Here is a 20,453-nt window from a genome sequence, read left to right as displayed (position 1 = left end):
TTGCTTTCTTAGCTATATTTGCACAATTAAACAAAGGATATGAATTTGAGCTGGCATTGATTTAAAGCAATGTTTTTACCTAGGGATCTGCTGGGAGGGATAAAAGAAGAGTAGAAGCCACATAAAAATGTCAACATCAGGTGCTGTTTGTTACAAGAAGAAAAAAGAAGAAGAAAATCTGGCATCACTTTGCTGTGCCATGGAAACAGTTCTATGCAGTTTAAACAATAAACTTTGTTAAACTGAAATAAAGATTACAAGTTCCCCAAAGAATCTTGGTAACAGCTTTTATATTTTTTTAATCCAGATCTTCCTTATAAATAAACAACTGTGAATTGAAGCAGCCAAGTCTATCCTTTTGCCAAACTAATAATTGAGGATATGAATATAAGCCTCTGAGATCCAATGTTAGAACCTAACTGCTTATTTCTAGACCTAAAAAGTTTTTTAAATAATTACCCAAGTAAATTGGTAACAGGGACTTTACACTTTTAGAGTGTAGCTTTTATTTGCTGAAATGCAAAATTACATAAGATAAATAAAATTGAATCAATAAATTTATTCTGATAAACATGCATGTTTTAGATTCAGAATAGCTTTGAATATGCTTTAAGACAATCCATCTTGGGGGCATATAAACATAAAAGAGATAATGGACATAATTGTCCAACCTGAGTCAAATGTCAGCAGATAAAAATTCATTTGCATGTAATCCAATCTGTAGGATTGAATTTTCTTTTTATAAAAGCAGACAGGTTTTTTTTTGTTTTCCTTTTTAGATTTTAATTATTTCATCTGAACTTTATTTTAAAAACTTTTTTTTAAAGGAAATGATCAGCCAAACCAATTTAGAAAGAAAAAGTCAGGGGAGGGGAAGCTCATTTAATTAATTTACAATAATTTACAGTCATTTTGTAAAAAGGCATTACAACTGATCAAACTGGAGAACGCCTGACTATTTTACAATTATAGGTACAGAATTTAAATATTCAAGCTTGTGATGAAAAAGCGGCAAGGTGGTTGCAGCGTATAACGTAAACAAGTAGCTTTGGAAAGTGAATTAGATCATTACATCCTTTGAAAAAATCCCCTTTCCTGAAATACTATCACAGATTATCATGTGAATACTTATCTAAAAGCATAATTTAAACTGTATTCAGGATAAAACTATTGACAAGGAATTCAGATTAAGATCCAGTCTAAGTTGGGCAGTGTTGAGGTCCCTGTAAAAAGTAAACATTTCCTATTTCTTTAAAAAAATGTGCCACAACATTTGCAGCACAGTGCAGCATTAAAACTTTAAATACAAAAATATTTCTTCTTCTGTGGGGATAATATAACTAGCATACTGGAAAGTAGTAACAATACTGCTACTCAGAGCACATCCGGTCCACATCTTTCAAGTCATGTAAGGCAATTACTGTGTTAGTTTTATTGTGTATGGCTAAAAAGAAGTCCATGAAATGTTAAGTCTTTGCTATGTTTTCCGATTACTCCACATATGTTCCGGTGTACTTTTATGATCTGTTGAATGATCAAAAGGAGATCTATGTCCTAAAGGAGATCGAGAATCATAAGGTGACCGTTGATCTAATGGTGACCTGGGCCCACTACTGGAAGCTCTGTGGTCCATTTGCCAGTCTGAGTGATACCTATAATCCCTTGAAGATTTATGATGACTGTAATCTGAACTGGATCGATGATCTAAATGTATCCGGTGATCTAAATGTGATCGACTGTCTTTAAAACTTCCTTCCAGATTCAACCTGTGATCTCTATTTCTGTGATCATCTAACTTTCTATGTTTACTATCATTGTAGTATCTGAAAATCAAGAAAAATAATTATTATAGTAGAACTTAACTTTGCACCCCAAATTTCTTTATAAATGTTTCTCAAATTTCTAAAAGTAAAGCTGCGTTCTTGGAAATGTGGCATTTATCTATTTATCAAATTTAGAAGCACCCATTCACAGAAAGGAAGATTTGTTACCCCTCCCCCCCTTTTTTTTGGTATGAAAAGTCTTAGGACATAGAAGTTGAAAAGCAACCTTATTCAAGATATCTGCTATAACGGCACAGGATTAATTTTTTCTGTCCTTCAGTGATTATGGAACTCAGGATTTTTAAAACAGAGTATGCAAATACTATTTTCAAGGGGAAAACCCGTTTCTTGACTGCAGTAGAAAAGAATATAATTTTCTCTTTACATGCCGATTCCTTTTATAATTAGCCTTTCAAAACAGATGCCTTTAATATTATCATATGCATATATTTAATACCACACCTAATCAGCCACCTGAACTGACAAAAATCACAAAAAGAAAATGAGGAAACTAAGTGGGATATGCTGGATCAATTACTTAGAACATGTGGAGATAAATTTGGACAAAAAAGGCAGATTTTACAAGAACAGGTAAAATGTGCAACAGAGATTTCTTTCAGGCACCAGTACAAAATCTCTGTACACAAGTACTCATTAGCCTTTTCCACCTAAACTGTCGGAAATTTGTTTTTGAACAGGGAATACTGCTGGCTTATAACCAATATACTTGATATAGTCCCTATGGAGCCACCACAAAGCTTCTGCACTGATACAGAGGCCACAACCAATTTTTACTTGTTAAAAAGTAGTGACCTGTAGCCTGACTTGCCCACTTTCCTCTATTCATTTCCACCAACTGCTCCTTCCGAAATTGTGAGACAACATGTATCAACTGCAGGCTCTAGTCTCTGAACCCTGTTCAATGCTAGGGTTAAAGCAATTTGAGTTCCTTCAGCTAAACAAAGTTCTCTATCGGGACTCCAGAAGTGTGCCTTCTCTGCAGACGCACCTGCCCTCTGGAATGAGAATCCCCCTAGATGTGGATATCTTGTGGTGTTTTGAAGGGACTTGACCTGGGTTTTCTTCTAGAACTTTGATGAGTGAACTTCCCTTGCTTTGTGTGGGTTTCTATCTTTTTTTCATTCCTGCCTATTTTTAGCATTTTTGCTGTTTTTCATTTTCTTACACTTATCAGTCAGTAACATTGGGAATTGAATAACATATAAATTTAATAAATACATGAATAAAATAAGCACTGGAAGTCTATTGTTATGCAGGAAGTCCTCAAGTTTTCACAGCAATTGGGTCCATAATTTCCATTGCTAAGTGATATAATAGTAAAGAGAGACCCCAGATGATTGCATTGCTTAGCAAAGGCAGTACCTGCATCCCACCTTCCAACAAGCAAAGTCAGTGAGAAAGCCAGCAGGAAGTTGCAAATCCCAGGTGGATTGCAAGCAGGCTGGCAAGCAGGTAAGCAGCCATTCCTGGGTGGGAGAGAGTGAGATGGGGAGTGAAGATGTCAAGATCGCTGTGGAGGCAAGGTACAAGTCCGGTGAGGCTTGGGCTGGCTGCTGCTGGATGGGAGAAGGTGTGCAAGTGGAAGGGATTGGGGTGACTACTTCTGGGTGGGGGAGTGGCTATGTAGGGTGTGGGTGGCTGGCGAGGTGCAAGTGTCCAAGGGGCTGATGGAGGGTGTGTGGATGGGAAAGGCATATCTGTGTGGATGGGAAAGGCTTATCTGAGCAACTTGTGACCTTCTTTACTGGCTTCCCCATTGATTTTGCTTGTGTGAAGCTGGTAGAGAAGATCATAAATGCAATCACATGAACATAGGACACTGTGACTGTCATAACTACAAACTGGCTACCTAGTGTCTAGATCACAACCATATGACCATGGTAGGTGCTGGAATGGTTGGAACTTCAAGTACCGGTAATAACCGGTACTCATTCAGCAGAAATTGTAACTGAATGATCTGTGAACAAGTGGTTGTTAACTCAGGAATACATGCCAAGTATAAGAACAGAAACTAATAGTCGCCGCATATTGTCTTCAGCTGGCATCTTATCTGCTCTCCTCCCAGGGTGTGCGTGTTTGTGAGAAGAGAATCAACTTCTCATGTAGATTCATGGAGTCTGATGCATAGTCCTGATCCTTTTCATGCTGTCTTTCCCTACTACAATATAGTTTTTGCTCAAGGTGTATTAAGTATATTATGAATTTAAAATTATATCAATAAATGTTATTATTTTCTGAACTCAGTATATACTTATCTCATTAATGATAATGTCTGGGAGCACTGGACTCAAGAAACATCACAGGACTTACCTATTATCCTGTTTATAATGATCCCAATCTCTGTGATCTTTCCCATTGCTGAAAGTGGAATAAGGCCTTTTTCTTGAATCACTTTTTTTGTAAGAATCTCCATGAAGTCTGTCTTTGTGATGATCATGATACTGTGATAAGTATCTGTCAGAGGAGTAACTGTCCCTACTACTGTCATCGTGATTTGTGTTCTCTTTTAACCGTTCCACATCTGCTTAAATGGAAATAGAGGTGCATCAGCAATTTATATATTTGCAAATGCTTACAATTATTTTTAACATAAGGTATTTTATATTATTTCTAGCAATATACACACATCTCTATGCAAATTACACTTTTTTAAAAAATTGGAGAACTGTGAAATTCAGGGCAGTATATATATACTGATTGATATGCCATTTGGTTTGTGGAAAATATAAATTAAATAGGTTTATACTAAACTGGAAATGGAAATATTTTCCCATTTCACAGAGATAATTAAAATTGGAATATGAAAACAGTATGAAGAGTATGTCCTTATAATACAATATTGTATAACAAATAGCATAATTAATAGCTTACCTGGATTTCTAATCAAATTTGTGTTCCCACTGCTATTGATATTCTGTTCATTATACTGCTGAAAAAAATTAAATAAAATATTATCTAGGTTTCATTTGATAACTTTCAACAAGATCAGGGATCCCCAACCCTCAGTTTGTGGGCTGGCACTGGGCAGCAGCATGCCAAAAACTAGGCCACACAAGCAAAGCCCCATCCATGGGCTACATTTTTTATATTTTGTTTTCATAACAAAACAGCATGCAGCATTATCTGCAAGTATTTAATAACCATCCCCCGTTACCTGTGTTTCCTGGCGCTTTTTAATTGCATGTTTGTACAATTTGTGTAGTTTTCTGGCATCAAATTCAGTAAATTTGGAAACAAAAATCCACAAATTCCTAAAATTGAAAAAAAAAAAGGAAGAAAAAGATTTAGTCTTAATTTTATGAAACCCCTTTAACAGATTACATTGCTCAACTATCAGTAAATTACTGCTATGATTCAACACTGCCTTATTTATTGGATGTTCTTATTCAAAGGCAAATTAGACCATGTTCCAGATAAAAAATGAATTAGGTGGCTAACTATGGAATAATTTGCACAAAAATACAAGTCTTAAACTGGGCAGAGAATACTTCGTTCCAATGTATTACTTTAACACAGTAGCAGCTGTAACAGAGATCAACTTCCACCTAGTGGTAAACCTATAAACTGTTTAATGATAAAGCAACAAAAAGCTCAGTAGATCTGTGTATATACTTACTTTCTCCACTGTTTAATTTGTTCAGGATTTGTGTATTCTTTTAGACATTCAGTTATATGGTCTCCAATTTTTATGAGACACTGTCTAGTATGTTCTAGTTGTTCCCTTTCTGAAAGACCTTTCTCTGGTCTATCCAGCTGTTTCAATGCCGCTTTGACAGGCCTCATTCTTTCTTTGCACTGTAAAACAACAACAACAATATTCATATATTCACAAACAATATTCAGAGTTCTGTTAAACAAGTTTATACTTATGTACACACTAAAATTTACAGCAGAGTGATTCAACTTACCCTTGTTTTCTTATATTTAAAGCTTTCTATTACAAATTAATTTAACTTTCAATTTTATATTAAACACCAGATTAAAATAATCAATATTTACAAGTAACTTTATGCACAAGTAGATCAGCATTACTGAAATGGAAAAAGCAAACAAATATCAGAGGTATCTAAGTTACCTATTTAAACTTGTATCAACTTTTCCCAATTATTTCAGGCTCATGGGCACATTTTGAACATGGAAAGTGTCATGGCATCATTAACTTTGTTCTTAAGTGCAACTCCCTTTCTATTCTTTAGAAATAGCAATGGATAAATAGTTATAACTTTCCTATGGTTTGAATTCTGAACTAGGCCCCAAGCTGACAGTTTCTACAGGTATGGTTAATCTTCAAAAAAGCCCTTTTAATAATTTTTAGTAAGTGGGATGGTCCTTTGTTACTGGAACTCTGATTCATACGTTCCGTGCTTCTGTTCAGCTACCTAGTCAAGATAATCCACAGTCTTGTTGTAAAAACTAGTCACTATAGTTAACTATAATTACACAAAAATGGCTCTGTTCTGATAAGACTGAAAATATTTTTTTTTGCCACATGCTGTTATTTTCTATTTTTCATTATTTATCCAACACAAAGGCTAGGCCATGTATATCTGACATAGTATATAGATTGTCATAAACAGGACAATAAGAAGGAACTCAGTAAAATTATGCTTTGCTTTTCTATCACGTTGACCTGTGTGATTCCTTTTCCTCATCTAATTTTGCTCTTTCCAGCAACGCAAATTAGAAATCAAATGACCTTCCCCCATGAATAAAACAAAAAGAATCTCAACCCATCTATAAAGCCCACTTTGCGATTATTTAGAATTTATGACGAACAAAATGAAAATTCAAGGTTGTTCAATATGTGTAGTACCAGAAGATGGCAAAGGATATTGTAATAATATAATTGTTCCATAGATCTAAAGAAATATGGAGTCATGTATGTTCAATGCGTTTTTGTAATTTTAGTTAAAAATCAACTGTATGCAATTCACACAGCATATAATTCACATTGGGCCAAATCCCAGGCAAATATATAAAGAGTTAAATTCTCTCAGGCAGCTAATTAAAGTGCAGTCGAATAATCTAACATTCAACGCTGCAATAGTTATCCTCTTAAAAGAAATCTAACGGGTTAAGGTGATAGGTCAGGAGTAGGAAGATCAAGTTTGTAGTCTAACTTCAGTCATGGAAGCTCACTGGGTGACTTTAGATCAGTCAATCTCTTTGAGCTCAGCACAGTTCATGAAGTAATTCTTGTACAAAAAAATAAAAGCGCTAACTCTAATATGAAAAGCAGGATATACATTTGTTAAATAACAACAGATAGTCTGTCACAGTCACTCAACATCTTGACCAACAATGCCATTTTGCAGGAGGAGATTTTGAGGAGTTGGCTATAGTGCATCAGAGCCCAACTAAACACTACAAAGTTCTTTTGCTGAGAAAATTCTACCTCTCAATACTCCTTTGCTCCCATACTAGTTGATGTTGCCTGTGATAAAACATCACTTTTCTAGAAATCAACCAGAACCCCAAATCCATTAGTTATTTAACTCTATATGGATTTTTTCCCCTGACAACAGATTGTACATATGCAATTTACAAGATCAAATAACAATACATTTTCTAGTACGAAATATAATCTTACTATACTGAACGTTTTCTGATCCAACTCTTCTGAATCTTCTGATATAGGAACAGGTTCACCACTTGCTGTTATATGAACAGGTGTGTCTGCTGAAGGAGTTTTCTTTATTTTGTCTTTGCTGTCAGATTTATAATCATTTGTCTACAAAAAAAATTAAGAGTCTAAAATGCTGCCAATAATGAAATATATTAGACAGGCAACACTTTACATATGCTTTGGATTCCATAGCACCCTAAACTGCCTAGATTTCATTCAAAGACTGAAGGGGAACACACACATACCCCACACACAAATGAAGCATATTATAGAACGAAGGCACAGAACCTCAGTCGGAGATTTGAATGTTCTACTCACTCAACATGGGATAGGTTTGCCAAAAGATTTCAAAAGCTGTAACTAAACTACAATATTTTATGCAAGGAAAAGAAAAAACAAAATTTAGCATTATTTAATTTTGATTAAATTTTGCTCTTTTTCCTGCCTCGTGTACATTTGGAGTGAAGCTCCTGACATACATGTGAATGCCTGGAAAAGACTGGCCCGCTCTTGAACACTAGAATACAGCCCTGTTATAAAAGAGATCAAGCAATCTAATAGGGCTTAATTACCTTTTCTTCTTTAACTTCTTTTTCTTTGTGGGTGTATTCTTTTCCTTTGCTTTCCCTCTTTTCTTTCATATCTTTTTCTTTCATCTCCTTCTTGTCCTCTTTTTCTTTTTTCTCCCTTTTTAGTTCCTTTTTATTTTCCTTAGTTTCTCTTTTTTCATCAGCCTGTTTTTTCAAAGCAATATCTGCATCAAGATTTTCTTCATTTTCTTTTTCCATTTTTATCTTACTTGGATTTTTCAATGAAACCATTTCATCCTATAACATATAACATATCTGCTGAAATGAAAAATCTAAACATTTGATTGGCATAAAAATGGACAAGTGATATGCATCAGAAACAACAGGAAACAGTGATATTATTTAGCAATTTTGTCATTTGTTCTGACACATTCTTCTATTTTATTCCACTTGTCAATTATTGGCTTTTTAAAAGTATCTTATTACTCAATGAAACACAGGTGGATTGGATTTGGAGTGTTAAAATGACTGGACATTCTTTGCTATGTAAATCTAATTTTCAAATTGTTTCTATTTATAATCAGTGATGAAGGAAACAATGTTATTCCAGTGATGAAGGAAACAATGCTTGTGATGAAGTGATGAAGGAAACAGCAACTTAGGCGTTCTCCTGGATGATCGGCTGTCTTTAGAAGAACATATGACGGCCGTCGCCAGGGGAGCTTTTTATCAGGTGCGCCTGATATGCCAGTTGCGTCCCTTCCTAGACCGGGATTCCCTATGCATGGTCACTCATGCCCTTGTCACTTCCCGCCTGGACTACTGCAATGCTCTCTACATGGGACTCCCCTTGAAGAGCACCAGAGGCTCCAGCTGGTCCAGAATGTGGCTGCGCAGGTAATAGGGCACGTTGCTCCCATGTAACACCTCTCCTGCGCAAGCTGCCGGTGATCTTCCGGGTGCAATTCAAGGTGTTGGTTATCACCTTTAAAGCGCTCCATGGCATAGGACCGGGTTACTTACGGGACAGCCTACTGCCTACTGCCACCAATAGCCTCCCATTGACATGTGCGCTCCCATAGGGAGGGCCTCCTAAGGATGCCGTCAGCAAAACAATGCCGACTGGCGGCCCCCAGGGGGAGGGCCTTCTCTGTGGGGGCTCCTGCCCTTTGGAATGAGCTGCCTCCGGGGTTGCGTCAACTCCCCGACCTCCGGACCTTCAAATGCGAGCTCAAGACCTTTTTATTCCACCGTGCGGGGCTGGCCTAACGAAATTTTAATGGGTTTTTTTACGAAAGTTTAAGATAGTTTTAACTTATTTGGCCAATTTTAGAATCAGTTTTTTAATATGTTTTTAATTTTTGTTTATGTCTATGTTGTTTTTATTCTGGCTGTTAACCGCCCTGAGTCCTTCGGGAGAAGGGTGGTATAGAAATCGAATAAATAAATAAATAAATAAATAAATAAAATGCTTAAAGTATCTACCATTTCCCCTTTTCTTGTATTATTTCCCATTAATGTATTTTATTAAAACAAAAATCATTTCAAGCAACAGTTGATTTTACAATTTTAAACAATTGTTTAAACACTACTTATTTTTTCTTCAGCCTAGCAATCACAGGAAAAATCCTAAACCTAACCTAAAAATAAACATAAAACAAATAAAAACATTTGGTAGAGTCTGCCTAATTTTTCATTCTACTTTTCATCTTAATACTATAATTAAGTTTATTCTTCCATTCTTTTAATGTTTTAATATTTTATTAGAATGTTGTGTTCTAGACAACGTTAAGAGGCCCTTCTTCAGTCAGAATCCCAGCCATATTTGTAAGACTTTAAGAAACAAATAAATTTCAATCTTATTTTGCAATTTGCAAATGTACGAATGAAAACAAGCAGGCAACTGGAGATTGCAATTTCTGATTCTTAGTTCAGGAAACCATAAATAATGTTACTTTTTTGAGGTAAAAAAACATTTTAAAAGCCTACCTACTGTTCTTTGCTCTTTCTTGAATAAAGAAAACATCTTCTTAAAATCTATATTTTAAATTATTTTAATTTGAGGTTCATAAGCACGTTCAAAAACACAGGAATATCCTAAATATATGCAATGTTCCACTGCCACTTAACAATAACTTTTAATAAGAAACATTTATTGTATAATACAATAAAACAGGTTTAAGAAAAAAATCTTATTTCACTTTTATGCCTACTCCATTCTTCAAGTTGTTGCCTTAAATTAGAGAGCTAGTTTACCATGGTGTCTAAAACACAAATACACCAGAAATCACCTTAGAAATTCATTTCATTTCATTCAATTTCATTTAGATCCTGAACCTGTGATCTTGATATCAGTTTTATACAATTTTTCCCAGTGTGAAGACTGAATAAACTGATAATAAAACAGTTAAATAAATTTAGTAGGTAACATTTTCAATATATTCACCTTGCTATCTTCTTCTTCCTCTTCATCAGACTTATCTGAAGGTGGTGGTGACGTGTCACTCTTTAACTCCTCTTTCATTTTTATTGCTTTTATAATCTTGTTCTTTTTCATTCTTAACTTTCTTCTTTTTGAACCTCCCTAAATATCAGAAAAGCATTGTGAGTATCAGAAAGATACCAAGGCTTATTTTTAGTGTCTTATTGTTTCTAAAAATCAATGAGTTGTATTTTTTAAATTTTAGAAATAACAAGAATCATACCCAGAACTAGTTAGTAAACAAGCATGAACAATTTGTTCAGGGTGAATCCTGATTTAACCTATCTGTATATGGACAGACATAGAGATAATTTCAAAATGTAAACAATGTAAGCAGATATATTACATATCTATAAGATGAATGTTGCTACACCAAGTTACTTACTATTCCAGAAAGTCTTTGTGCTTCTTTTCTTGCAAGGTCCTTATTCAGTAATTTTATGAGGTAGTCTGCACGGGTCTGCAACTGCTTGGCTTGGGGTTTCTTATCTGGATCATCTGGTAGAATCTGAAAGCACAATTTCATATATTTTCTTCAGAATATATCAGTAGCAATATGGATAGGGACAGAAAAGCTAAAATTGAAAATATATTATGGATCTATGTATTTATTTATTTGATTCAAATCTGATGCTCCCCATTCCAAATTGATTCTGGGAGACTCACAATATATGCTGCTAACCAGTAAATGTTCACATTAAAGTATAATATTTGATCTATTTAACTTCCTACCATCCCTATATCTATCAGTATAGTGCAATACATAGAAACACTGAGACATAATAGGAGAATAACACAATAGAAATAGGAGGAGGAAGGAACATTATGTATGTTCATCACTTTGAGTTATAAAGTAATAAATATGGGATAAAATGAACAATAAACTAATACTCCAGATGACCAAGAAAGAAAACTTACATATACGGATGAAATGAATAATATGAAATTAAATATTAAGCCCTATTCATTCTTGTAATATATTACCCTGCTGCTATACAGCAAAATGTACATTCAATTTGTGGCACTTTCTCTTATGGACATGTACTGAATCAAATAGATGGCATTATTGAGGACAGGATATTTACATTTTGATGGTTTTGAAATATTTTGCTGATTAAAATACAGTAAAAAAGTAAGGAGAAGCCACAGAATTTTTTTTCTTATTTTTCTGTAGACATCATGGAAATAGTAAAAATATAAAATCCCAACTGAATTAATTAAGATAGTATGGCATCAGCTAATCTCTCACTGCAGAGTTCCCAAAAAAAAAAAAAAGTCACTATGAACACTCCACTAAGAAACAGCTTTAATCTTTCAAGCAACATTATATTCAATGAATAGAAAAAGGACTTACCTTGTGTGTCAAGCTGAGATCTGGGTCCATTTTTATCATTTCCCAGCTACCATATCCATACTCATAAATGCCTATTAGAAGGTTGGAATCATCTTCCTTACCCCAATCCATATCAAAATGAGCAGCCTTAGTGTGACAAGGAATGGTGTATCTAAACACAAAGTGAATATGCTTCAGAAGTAATGTCTAAGAATAGAACGCAAGCAATAAAAAAACAGAAAGAACACATGTTTAACTAAATATTTATTACCATTGTAAACTTATTTCTCCACTGTATATATTAACAGTTCTGTGAAAACTGTTAAGATGATGAATGATCTGTGATTATTTGGGGATCATTAAAATGTTTAACATTCGTTAAACATTTAAGTGCAGTGATATACATTGATCATTATACCACAGTCAGTTTAATCGTGTGACCAAATTGGCAGTAGGATTACAAGCTCAGGAGCTAGTTCAGAATTCATCCATTATAAAATAGCAACTCCTGTGTGAATAAAATCATTTGTCAGCATGATTATGATTGTCAGAATTCCTACTTAAGGAAACAAATACGGACATACAAACCTCTTCCTTTCCTCTGGATCTGAAGGAATGGATTTATGCAATGGTTCCAGCTCTTCTTCATGTGAGATGACCAATTTTGCATTTACTTGTACCCCTGATATTCGGAATGTTGGACCTTTAACTTTTCCAAGTCTACCTCCTTAAATTTAGAATGCAACAAAGAAAAAGTATTAGACTTTCTTACTCTCTTTATATAAACACTCCAAAATGGAAAAAAAACCCAAAAGGCTCTACAGTTCAATATAAAACCACCCAAAGTAGTACAGCCAATTAAAAAAAAAATGTCTCAAAAAAATAATGCATAAGATGTGAACAAAGTGATTAGGAATGCCGACTTTTGAAAATATGAGGTTTTGAACCCAATTGAGCCCAACATTTCTGTTGGCAAGGCAGTTGTTAATTAAGCTTTGCCTCATTTTACTACCTTTTTTGCCACAGTTGTTAAGCAAATCACTCTAGTTGTTAAATGAATTATGTAGCTGTTAAGCAAATTGGCTTCCTCATTGACTTTGCTTATTGGAAGCCAGCTGAGAAGCTTACAAATCTTGATCACATGACCCTAAACCAGTGCATCTGTCATAAATGCATGCCAGTTGTCTAGTGCTTGAATTTTGATTGTGTGACCATGAGGATCCTACAAGAGTTATAAATGTGAAAAACTGCCGTAAGTCACTTTATTTCAGTGCTGGTGTAACTTTGTACAGTCACTACCCTTGTTTTCCTGAAAATAAGACCTCTCTGGATAATAAGCCCAATCCAGCTTTTGAGCACATGCGCTAAAATAAGCCGTCCCCGAAAATATTTAAATGCATGCGCAGCTGGTCCCCACTATTTCCTCTGGTTAGGATTAGAAAGACAGAGCTGGAAATCAGATAAGATGGCAAGAGGAACTACCATGTGCTCCATGTGCCCCAAAATAATAAGACCTCCTCAAAAATAAGGTAAAGTGCTTATTTCGGCGTTCAAAAAATATAAGACAGGGTCTTATTTTCAGGAAAATACTCTAAATTAGTTGTTACAAGTCAATAACTACCTATATAAAATCTTACCACAGTATTACCTAATACTGGTAATATTAACTGCGTAGGTAGTCCTTGAGCTATGACTTATTTGTTCAGTGACTGTCCGAATTTACCACAGTGTAAAACAAATAATTCTGAAATTACAGTGATCTGGCATGACCCAAAATTTGGGTGCCTGGCAGACCAGCCCGAGTTATGACTGCAAAGATGCTTCAATTCCCCCACCCCCCAGTCACATACCACATCAACTCTGTCTTTTTGATTCCCTGCTCTCAACACCCAGCTGATCTCTGCTGTCTTCATGCTCCTGATGCTGACCAAACGTGCCCACACTAGTCCTTCAAAAGGCAGCTGTTGACTGCACATGGCCTTCTTTTTGAGGTAGCAAGTAGTTTCCTCAAAGATCTGGGGAAGATCTCATGCAGGCAGCAGCTGCCTTGCAAAGGGCCATACCTCAGCAGCAGCAGGAACAAGAACATAGCAAAAGTCGGTGGAGCACTGGGTGGCAGAAGCCTTGTAGTACAGGTTGGTGAGGGAGTCTGGGCGTTTCTGAGTAGCTGAGGCTTTCATGCCATGGGTGCTAAGGCTTCACTGGGCTGGGGTGGCTGCATGTTGCAGCTCAGAGACTTCTTGCAGGCCGAGAAGCATTGCATACCAAAAAACCCAATCTGAAGCATGGCAAACAGCCATTGGACCGCACAGCCCTGAAAGGCAGCTGCAAGAAAGCCAAAATGGCAGAGATGATGAAGAATAGACCGGGGGGGGGGGGCGCTGAAGGGGAAAACACTTTATGTGGTCACACTTTATGGGGTCACTTAAGGGGACACACTTTATAACCATATTGCTTAATGACAGAAATTCTGATTCCTATTGCTAGTGTAACTTGTTAACTACCTATATGACACTATTTTTCTTGTTCTTCAAATTTAATATAGGAAGAACCATTCTTAGGTTCTTAAAACAGTAAGGTTTTACATGATGAGAAATTAGCCCAATAGATAGGAACAGTTAATATAGGATTGGCGAAATACATCAATGGGCATATTTAGCATTAGTCAAAATGGGCAAAGAAATGGGAGTTACTGAAAATAATCTACTATGTCTCCTATTCACTTAACAATTATTTTTTCACTTTTTAATTTTTGTGATTGTTGCCAATAATGTTCTAAGGTAACAAACATGCTATACTGGATATATCTGGAAACAGGAGGAGAAAACACATCAACAAACAGGAAACTGCTGTCAGCCATATCAGTAATAATCTGTTCATAAACTCAAGGGCACGACCAAAGGATGTTATGATTTTTTATGGAGCAAAAAGGTATAATCTGAACTCTTTGCTTAGGTTCATACCACATAGCTGTTGTTAAGCTCTCTGTACCTGCTCTTTCTTGTCCAGATGAGTTGTCTTTCAAAGCTTTGAAGCATCCATTGTGTACAAGGTCACCAAGCCGTCGGAGATCTATCTCAGATTTATCCACCAATTCAGCATCTCTAGCTATGGCATCTAATCTGCAACAGGTTAACATTACAGTTCCAGTTTCAATAGTACCAAACTTTTTACATCATAAAAAAACTAGAAAACAATTAATGCTAGACATTTCAATAGAGTTCTTAATAAGGAAGAAAAGACAATCAATCCATCTCCTTGTAATAGTAATTGATATTTTCAGTAATTCATTTGAGTGTTTTTTCCTTATTTCTAAAGATTTTCATTAAAGGGGAAGAATAGGAAAAATATCTCTATTTTTTCTATGAAAGAAGGTGACTTATTATTTTCTAAGTTTTTACATCTCTAGTTTTTTAATTTGCCTTTTTCTTCTTCTTATTTTCTTATAATCTAAACTTGACATTTCTATTTAGTGACTTTAAAATAAAAAGAATCCTTGTTGCAGGAGTACATAAATGCTACTAGAATTCTGGTTTTCATGCACAGAACTGTATATATTTTCCTTTCGTTTGTCTTTTAGCATTGGAACACTTCACTATAAAAGAGAAATTCCACTTATTAGTTATTTACCTTTCAAGAGGCCCCCCAAATTTCTTGTAACTCTTGATAAACCTAAGAAAAACAGTTTAATAAATTAAGTGAAAAATTATTCTTGTTTTAAAATAAATTACTATAAGCAGAAGAAAAATATTTATTAATCTTAGTGAATAATGACAAATTAGAAATGATTCACACAGAAAGAGTTCATATAAAGACTATTAGAAAAGCTGATGTCTGATGTAAATACCAGTTACTTTATATTACCTGCATTGTATAACAGTATAAATTAACAAGGCACATGTGATCGTTTCTTGATTATCAATTTGAAAAATGTTAGATATTTACTTAAACTATAACCCAAATCTAATTAATTTCTACTGCTATTTGAATTTACAGAAGTATTCAACTATGCCTTCCAACTTAATAAAAATGTATTTTAATATATCAGAATTTTTCACCTTCACAAATAAAAAAAATACCATTTTGACACATATTTAAAACACACTATGGGAGCATTTTTACTTTCTAAATTGAAATAGATTAGGATAATACACATTATGATGATGTGTTCCTTACCTCCGAATCTCTGCATCACTAAATCCTTTAATGTTTTCCCGGGGAATGGTCCGTGGTCTTCCACGTTTTTTTGGTCGTTTTCTTTCTGAAACAGAGTCACTGTCTGATCCAGAATATCTTCTGTTTCTACAACGTCTTCCTTCATTTCCATTAAAACTTATCTATTTTTTTTAAAAAAAGAGTGCAGAGGTGCTCAAATTCAATCTTAACATTTAGCATTTCAAATAAACAATTGTTCTAAAACAAAAGACAATAAAGAGGTGAACCCTTTTCAAAGGTCAAGCTTACTTGTTTTGCACAATTTCTCATTCTTGGAAGCATATAAATTTCTTCCAATTCCTTTTGTCTTTCTTCTTCTTCTAATCTTCGTCTCTGGACCTCTGGAATTATTTCTTCCCAATTCCTTGAATTTTGTTCAGGCTCCAATTCAATATCATCTTCATCCATATTAGAAAAGTTGGCCACCTGTAAAAATATTGTTTTATCAGACACAATATAAATGCACACATTATACAGTGTACATATTGTGACAAAATATATAAATTACCAAACCCTTACTTAAAATATTATCTAGATCTTTATAGATGACAAATCAAGGTTTTTGTTCCAAATCCCCAAAACCAGAATTAGCAAGAACACAAGTAACTCATAATAAAAGTTAATCTAATTCTCCCATAGTTTTTTTCTTTTGCCCTGATGGCCAAATATCTTCATTTGTAATTTAACAAAGAATTGCAAGAAAAGAAAAGGGAAAATATTATTTTTTTATTTTGTTGCAGGTTCCATATAACTTCAAAATCTATAAAGCTGTAGGAACTATATAAAATGGATTATATATCTATTTGGATAACTATGAAGCAGAGAAAAATCTGGATTTTTCATGTCAACAATTTGGATTGACAACTCTAAAGAATAAAGATGTTTATATGACTAGTATAGATATCCTCACTTACCAACGACAACTGTCACTAGGTAACAAGGTCATAAAGTGAAATATGTGACCACACCCCTTTTATGACATCAGTTCTGTGCAGTCATTAAGTGAAAACCCATGGTTTTTAAGCATCATGTGACTTCAACATGTGACTTCTTGCCAGCTTCCCAATTTACTTTGCTTGCTGGAAGCCAAATGTAAAGGTTGTAAATAGTGATCATGTGACCCTTATAAATGCACACCAGATTCACAATCACATGATCACATGTTCAAGGAGTGGTTATGAACCTTTTTTCAGTGCCACTGAAAAACGGCAAGAACACAGAACTGTATCTGTGTTGTACAAAGCCCAAGCCAATAAAATACTGAAAAGAAACTAATTCATTTAATTGTAATACTTGCACATTTGACCAAACGTGCTTCAATTATTTATATTTCTCTGCATTAAAAGCTCTGATGTAATGGAAATAAAATAATTTAAACTAGAGTCTATCTATGCTTATGTAGAAATAAATACCATCACATTTAGAAATGCTCATTTACAAGTAAATATGCATGTTAATACCTTAAACTGAGAGAGCAATTCATCTCCCACACTTAATGGTCCAGTTTCATTTTCCCGTGTTTCAGCTCTCTTCAATATTTCATCTATGTCCATTTCCTAAGAATATGAAATAAAATTATAAATTGAATTTTGGTTTTGAATTACAGATAAATAAAATGCAAGGAAGTTAATTTGCTTGTACCTGCGGTTCCTGTTCTTCCCCTTCTGGTTCTTTGAAAAGTTCCTCAGCACCAAACTTTAGAATAGCTGAAAGTTCCTCTTTGTTAAAAGGAGTAGAGCTGAAAATGAAGAATAATTTTAAGGGATGCTGAGGATACTCAACTGTGTATTTCAACCCAGGCCATTCATGTGATATTGTTGATGCTGCATCCTGGTATCTGGAGAGTGTGCAAGTCTGGATGAGGATGAGGAATGCAGATGATTTTTTCTTCTGCATGCATATTTATGTTTTGTAGTCTCTTTCTGTCATTTCTTGAGATTCAGGCTCAATTCTGACAAAACCGAGTGGTTCTTATAATCTGGGCCCCTTGGCTCTGTGGATATTACATCCTTAGTTCTGCATAGGGCAGCAATCTGGGGGCCATCGTGGACTTATAGGTTCTCCTCAAAAACCAGGTGGTGGTGATGGTCCAGACAGACTTCATATATATAATGCATAATGCCCATAATTCAGGATGTCATTCAGATGGCAATTCACACCATAGTCATTTCACAAACAGCCTCCTAGATCAGTCTACATGGAGCTGATGGTGAAGCCATTCCGAAGTGCTAGTAGCACAGGCATGGCAGCACAAGCAGTAATAAGTATGCACACTATAACAATCGTAACATCACTGCTCTGAAAGCTGCATTGGTTATCATTTGGTTCCAGTGTTATTCCAAATGTTGACCATTCATACAACCCTTCATAGCTCAAATATTGGTTTACTGGAAGAATTGTCTATCTACAATATTTCTGCCTGTTCAGTAAGTTCAGGAAAATTAGGTGAGGTCTAGGACTTCTCAAATAAACGATGTCACCTCTTGGGATCTAGATCTGCTTTTTCAGTCACAGTACCTAAATTCTGAAATACTAGAGATCCATATTGCTCCTCCTCCCACATTCAAAAAGTCACTAAAGATCTGGCTACTCCCTTAGACCTTGGGACAGAGTGGTTGTTGAGCCCATATAGTTTTTAAATTGTTTTTATGTATTTTTTTTTCTTCTGCATGCATATTTATGTTTTGTACTCTCTTTCTGTCATTTCTAGGTTTTAATGTGTAAGTTGCCCAGATTTGTCTGGAGTTAAATAATCGTAATAACTAAATATTAAAAAAAATACATTCAGATATAATTGACTTTTTGAACACCTGGATCAGGGGTTCCCCAATCCCTGGGCTGCAGCCCACTACTGGGCCATTGCCTGTTCAGAACCGGGCCACGCAAGCAGCGTGCACGTGCTTGCAGCTCATGCACGTGCCTGATGCTCACATGGAGCCATCCCCCCTTTCCCACACAGGTCCACCAAGCTGGAAAGGTTGGGGACCGCTGCTCTGGATTCTTCTCTCTAATAGTCTATAACAAAACAAAACAAAATTCTTATTTTGCTTACATCCTTTTCTTCTTCAATATCCATCTCTACTTGTTTTGACCATCCTCCTCACCATTTTCCTCCCCTTTTTTTGAGAAACTTCAACTTGGTCTCTACAGAATAGTTGCCGTAGAAGAATGAAGCAACAGATAGGTATCTTCTTCCATATCCCAATAATTCAGGAATGAAGAGAAATGAGGATTCTCAGTAATATATATGTATACTTGTCAAAAGAACTACACCTCACATTACTTTTGTACTTTAGGGAGGTCTATAACACACACACAGCCCTACCTAGAGGGTGCAGAACCTGTATGTAATACAGTTTTTCCTGTAGTGTCCATTCTCTGAATGACTAGATGATCTAAAACCATTTTCTTCTTGGCTCTCTCCAAAATATCTTCCTCTACTGATCCTTTGGTCACTAAACGATAAATGTTAACCTATGGGTAAAATAAAGAAACATTTAGAAGTTACATAGAAAAACAGAAGTTACTATTTGGAGCAATATGCATTTTGAAATGAAATAATATGTATGTTATTATTTACAAACATGTATTATATTTGAATCATACAGGTAGCACTTCTGTCTCTCATGAAATGTCATGCCCTTCCTCCCCTCGTATCTTTTCAGACATTTGGCAACTGGTGACCACAATTTGGAACTTTTTTTAAGCTGGTTTCCAGCAAAAAATGTCCACTCAGGAGAATGGAATTACTTAATGATCACATGATTTGGACTTACAACCACATGATTTACTTAATGATCACTGTAAAAATGGTTGAAAAAATCAGGTCTGGTCTCGTGATGCCATTCAGGTACCAATGGGGATTGTCAGTCGAAGTTTACTTGTCTCTAAACCATTCAATATATGTACTTAAATGAACCAGATGACCTATCTATTTTCAAGGAGTAAAATTCTGCAGCAACAAACCACAGGAATAGGGCATCTTTAACTACCTTGATTAACCATTCATTGAATCCAAATAGAGATAAAATGCAGGAAAATTTAAATGTTTGTGCTCTGATATACCAAACATTAAATTAGAATTTAAATTTCAAACCTGTTTTTTTTGTCCGATTCTGTGTGCTCTAGCCTGAGCTTGCAGATCATTTTGAGGGTTCCAGTCAGAATCAAATATAACAACAGTATCAGCAGATGCCAAATTTATACCTAGACCTCCAGCTCTTGTAGACAGTAAAAAGCAAAAATCCTGAAATTAAGAGAAGAATTAAATATTGGTAAATGCATATGATACCATACAATACATATTTGTGAGCTAAGCTGTCTAAGTTAAATGAAAGGAAAATTTTCAGTTTTCTGCATCTTTTTGCTGCAACCTCATAGATTTTTGGATTTTTGCAGCTCTATCTGATAGCCCTATCACATC

The 20,453-nt window shown here is 35.1% G+C and overlaps 1 protein-coding gene across 2 annotated transcripts in view; it reads right to left on the bottom strand.

Moving 5' to 3' along the window:
- Positions 1-862: 862 nt before the first annotated feature.
- Positions 863-20,453, bottom strand: part of CHD1 (chromodomain helicase DNA binding protein 1) — a 67,707-nt gene continuing 48,116 nt past the window's right edge. Inside the window, exons 19-37 of one of the 2 annotated variants that reach the window (XM_058169549.1) lie at positions 20,127-20,276; positions 19,356-19,504; positions 17,672-17,768; positions 17,491-17,586; positions 16,280-16,456; positions 15,992-16,152; positions 15,446-15,487; positions 14,807-14,937; positions 12,404-12,542; positions 11,837-11,987; positions 10,868-10,990; positions 10,447-10,584; positions 8,043-8,297; positions 7,435-7,575; positions 5,461-5,639; positions 4,999-5,095; positions 4,716-4,773; positions 4,155-4,365; positions 863-1,823 (exon numbers count right to left, since the gene is read on the bottom strand). In XM_058169549.1, the coding sequence (XP_058025532.1) occupies positions 1,478-1,823; positions 4,155-4,365; positions 4,716-4,773; positions 4,999-5,095; positions 5,461-5,639; positions 7,435-7,575; positions 8,043-8,297; positions 10,447-10,584; positions 10,868-10,990; positions 11,837-11,987; positions 12,404-12,542; positions 14,807-14,937; positions 15,446-15,487; positions 15,992-16,152; positions 16,280-16,456; positions 17,491-17,586; positions 17,672-17,768; positions 19,356-19,504; positions 20,127-20,276 (2,841 nt within the window). In that variant the 3' untranslated portion in view covers positions 863-1,477. The remainder of the gene's footprint in view (positions 1,824-4,154; positions 4,366-4,715; positions 4,774-4,998; positions 5,096-5,460; positions 5,640-7,434; positions 7,576-8,042; positions 8,298-10,446; positions 10,585-10,867; positions 10,991-11,836; positions 11,988-12,403; positions 12,543-14,806; positions 14,938-15,445; positions 15,488-15,991; positions 16,153-16,279; positions 16,457-17,490; positions 17,587-17,671; positions 17,769-19,355; positions 19,505-20,126; positions 20,277-20,453) is intronic. The other variant, XM_058169550.1, reaches the window with a different exon arrangement.

The sequence above is a fragment of the Ahaetulla prasina genome, chromosome 2 (assembly GCF_028640845.1).
Source record: "Ahaetulla prasina isolate Xishuangbanna chromosome 2, ASM2864084v1, whole genome shotgun sequence".
Classification (NCBI taxonomy): Eukaryota; Metazoa; Chordata; class Lepidosauria; order Squamata; family Colubridae; genus Ahaetulla; species Ahaetulla prasina.
Note: the sequence above shows the minus strand (reverse complement) of the source record. Positions and strands in the feature narration are given on the sequence as shown.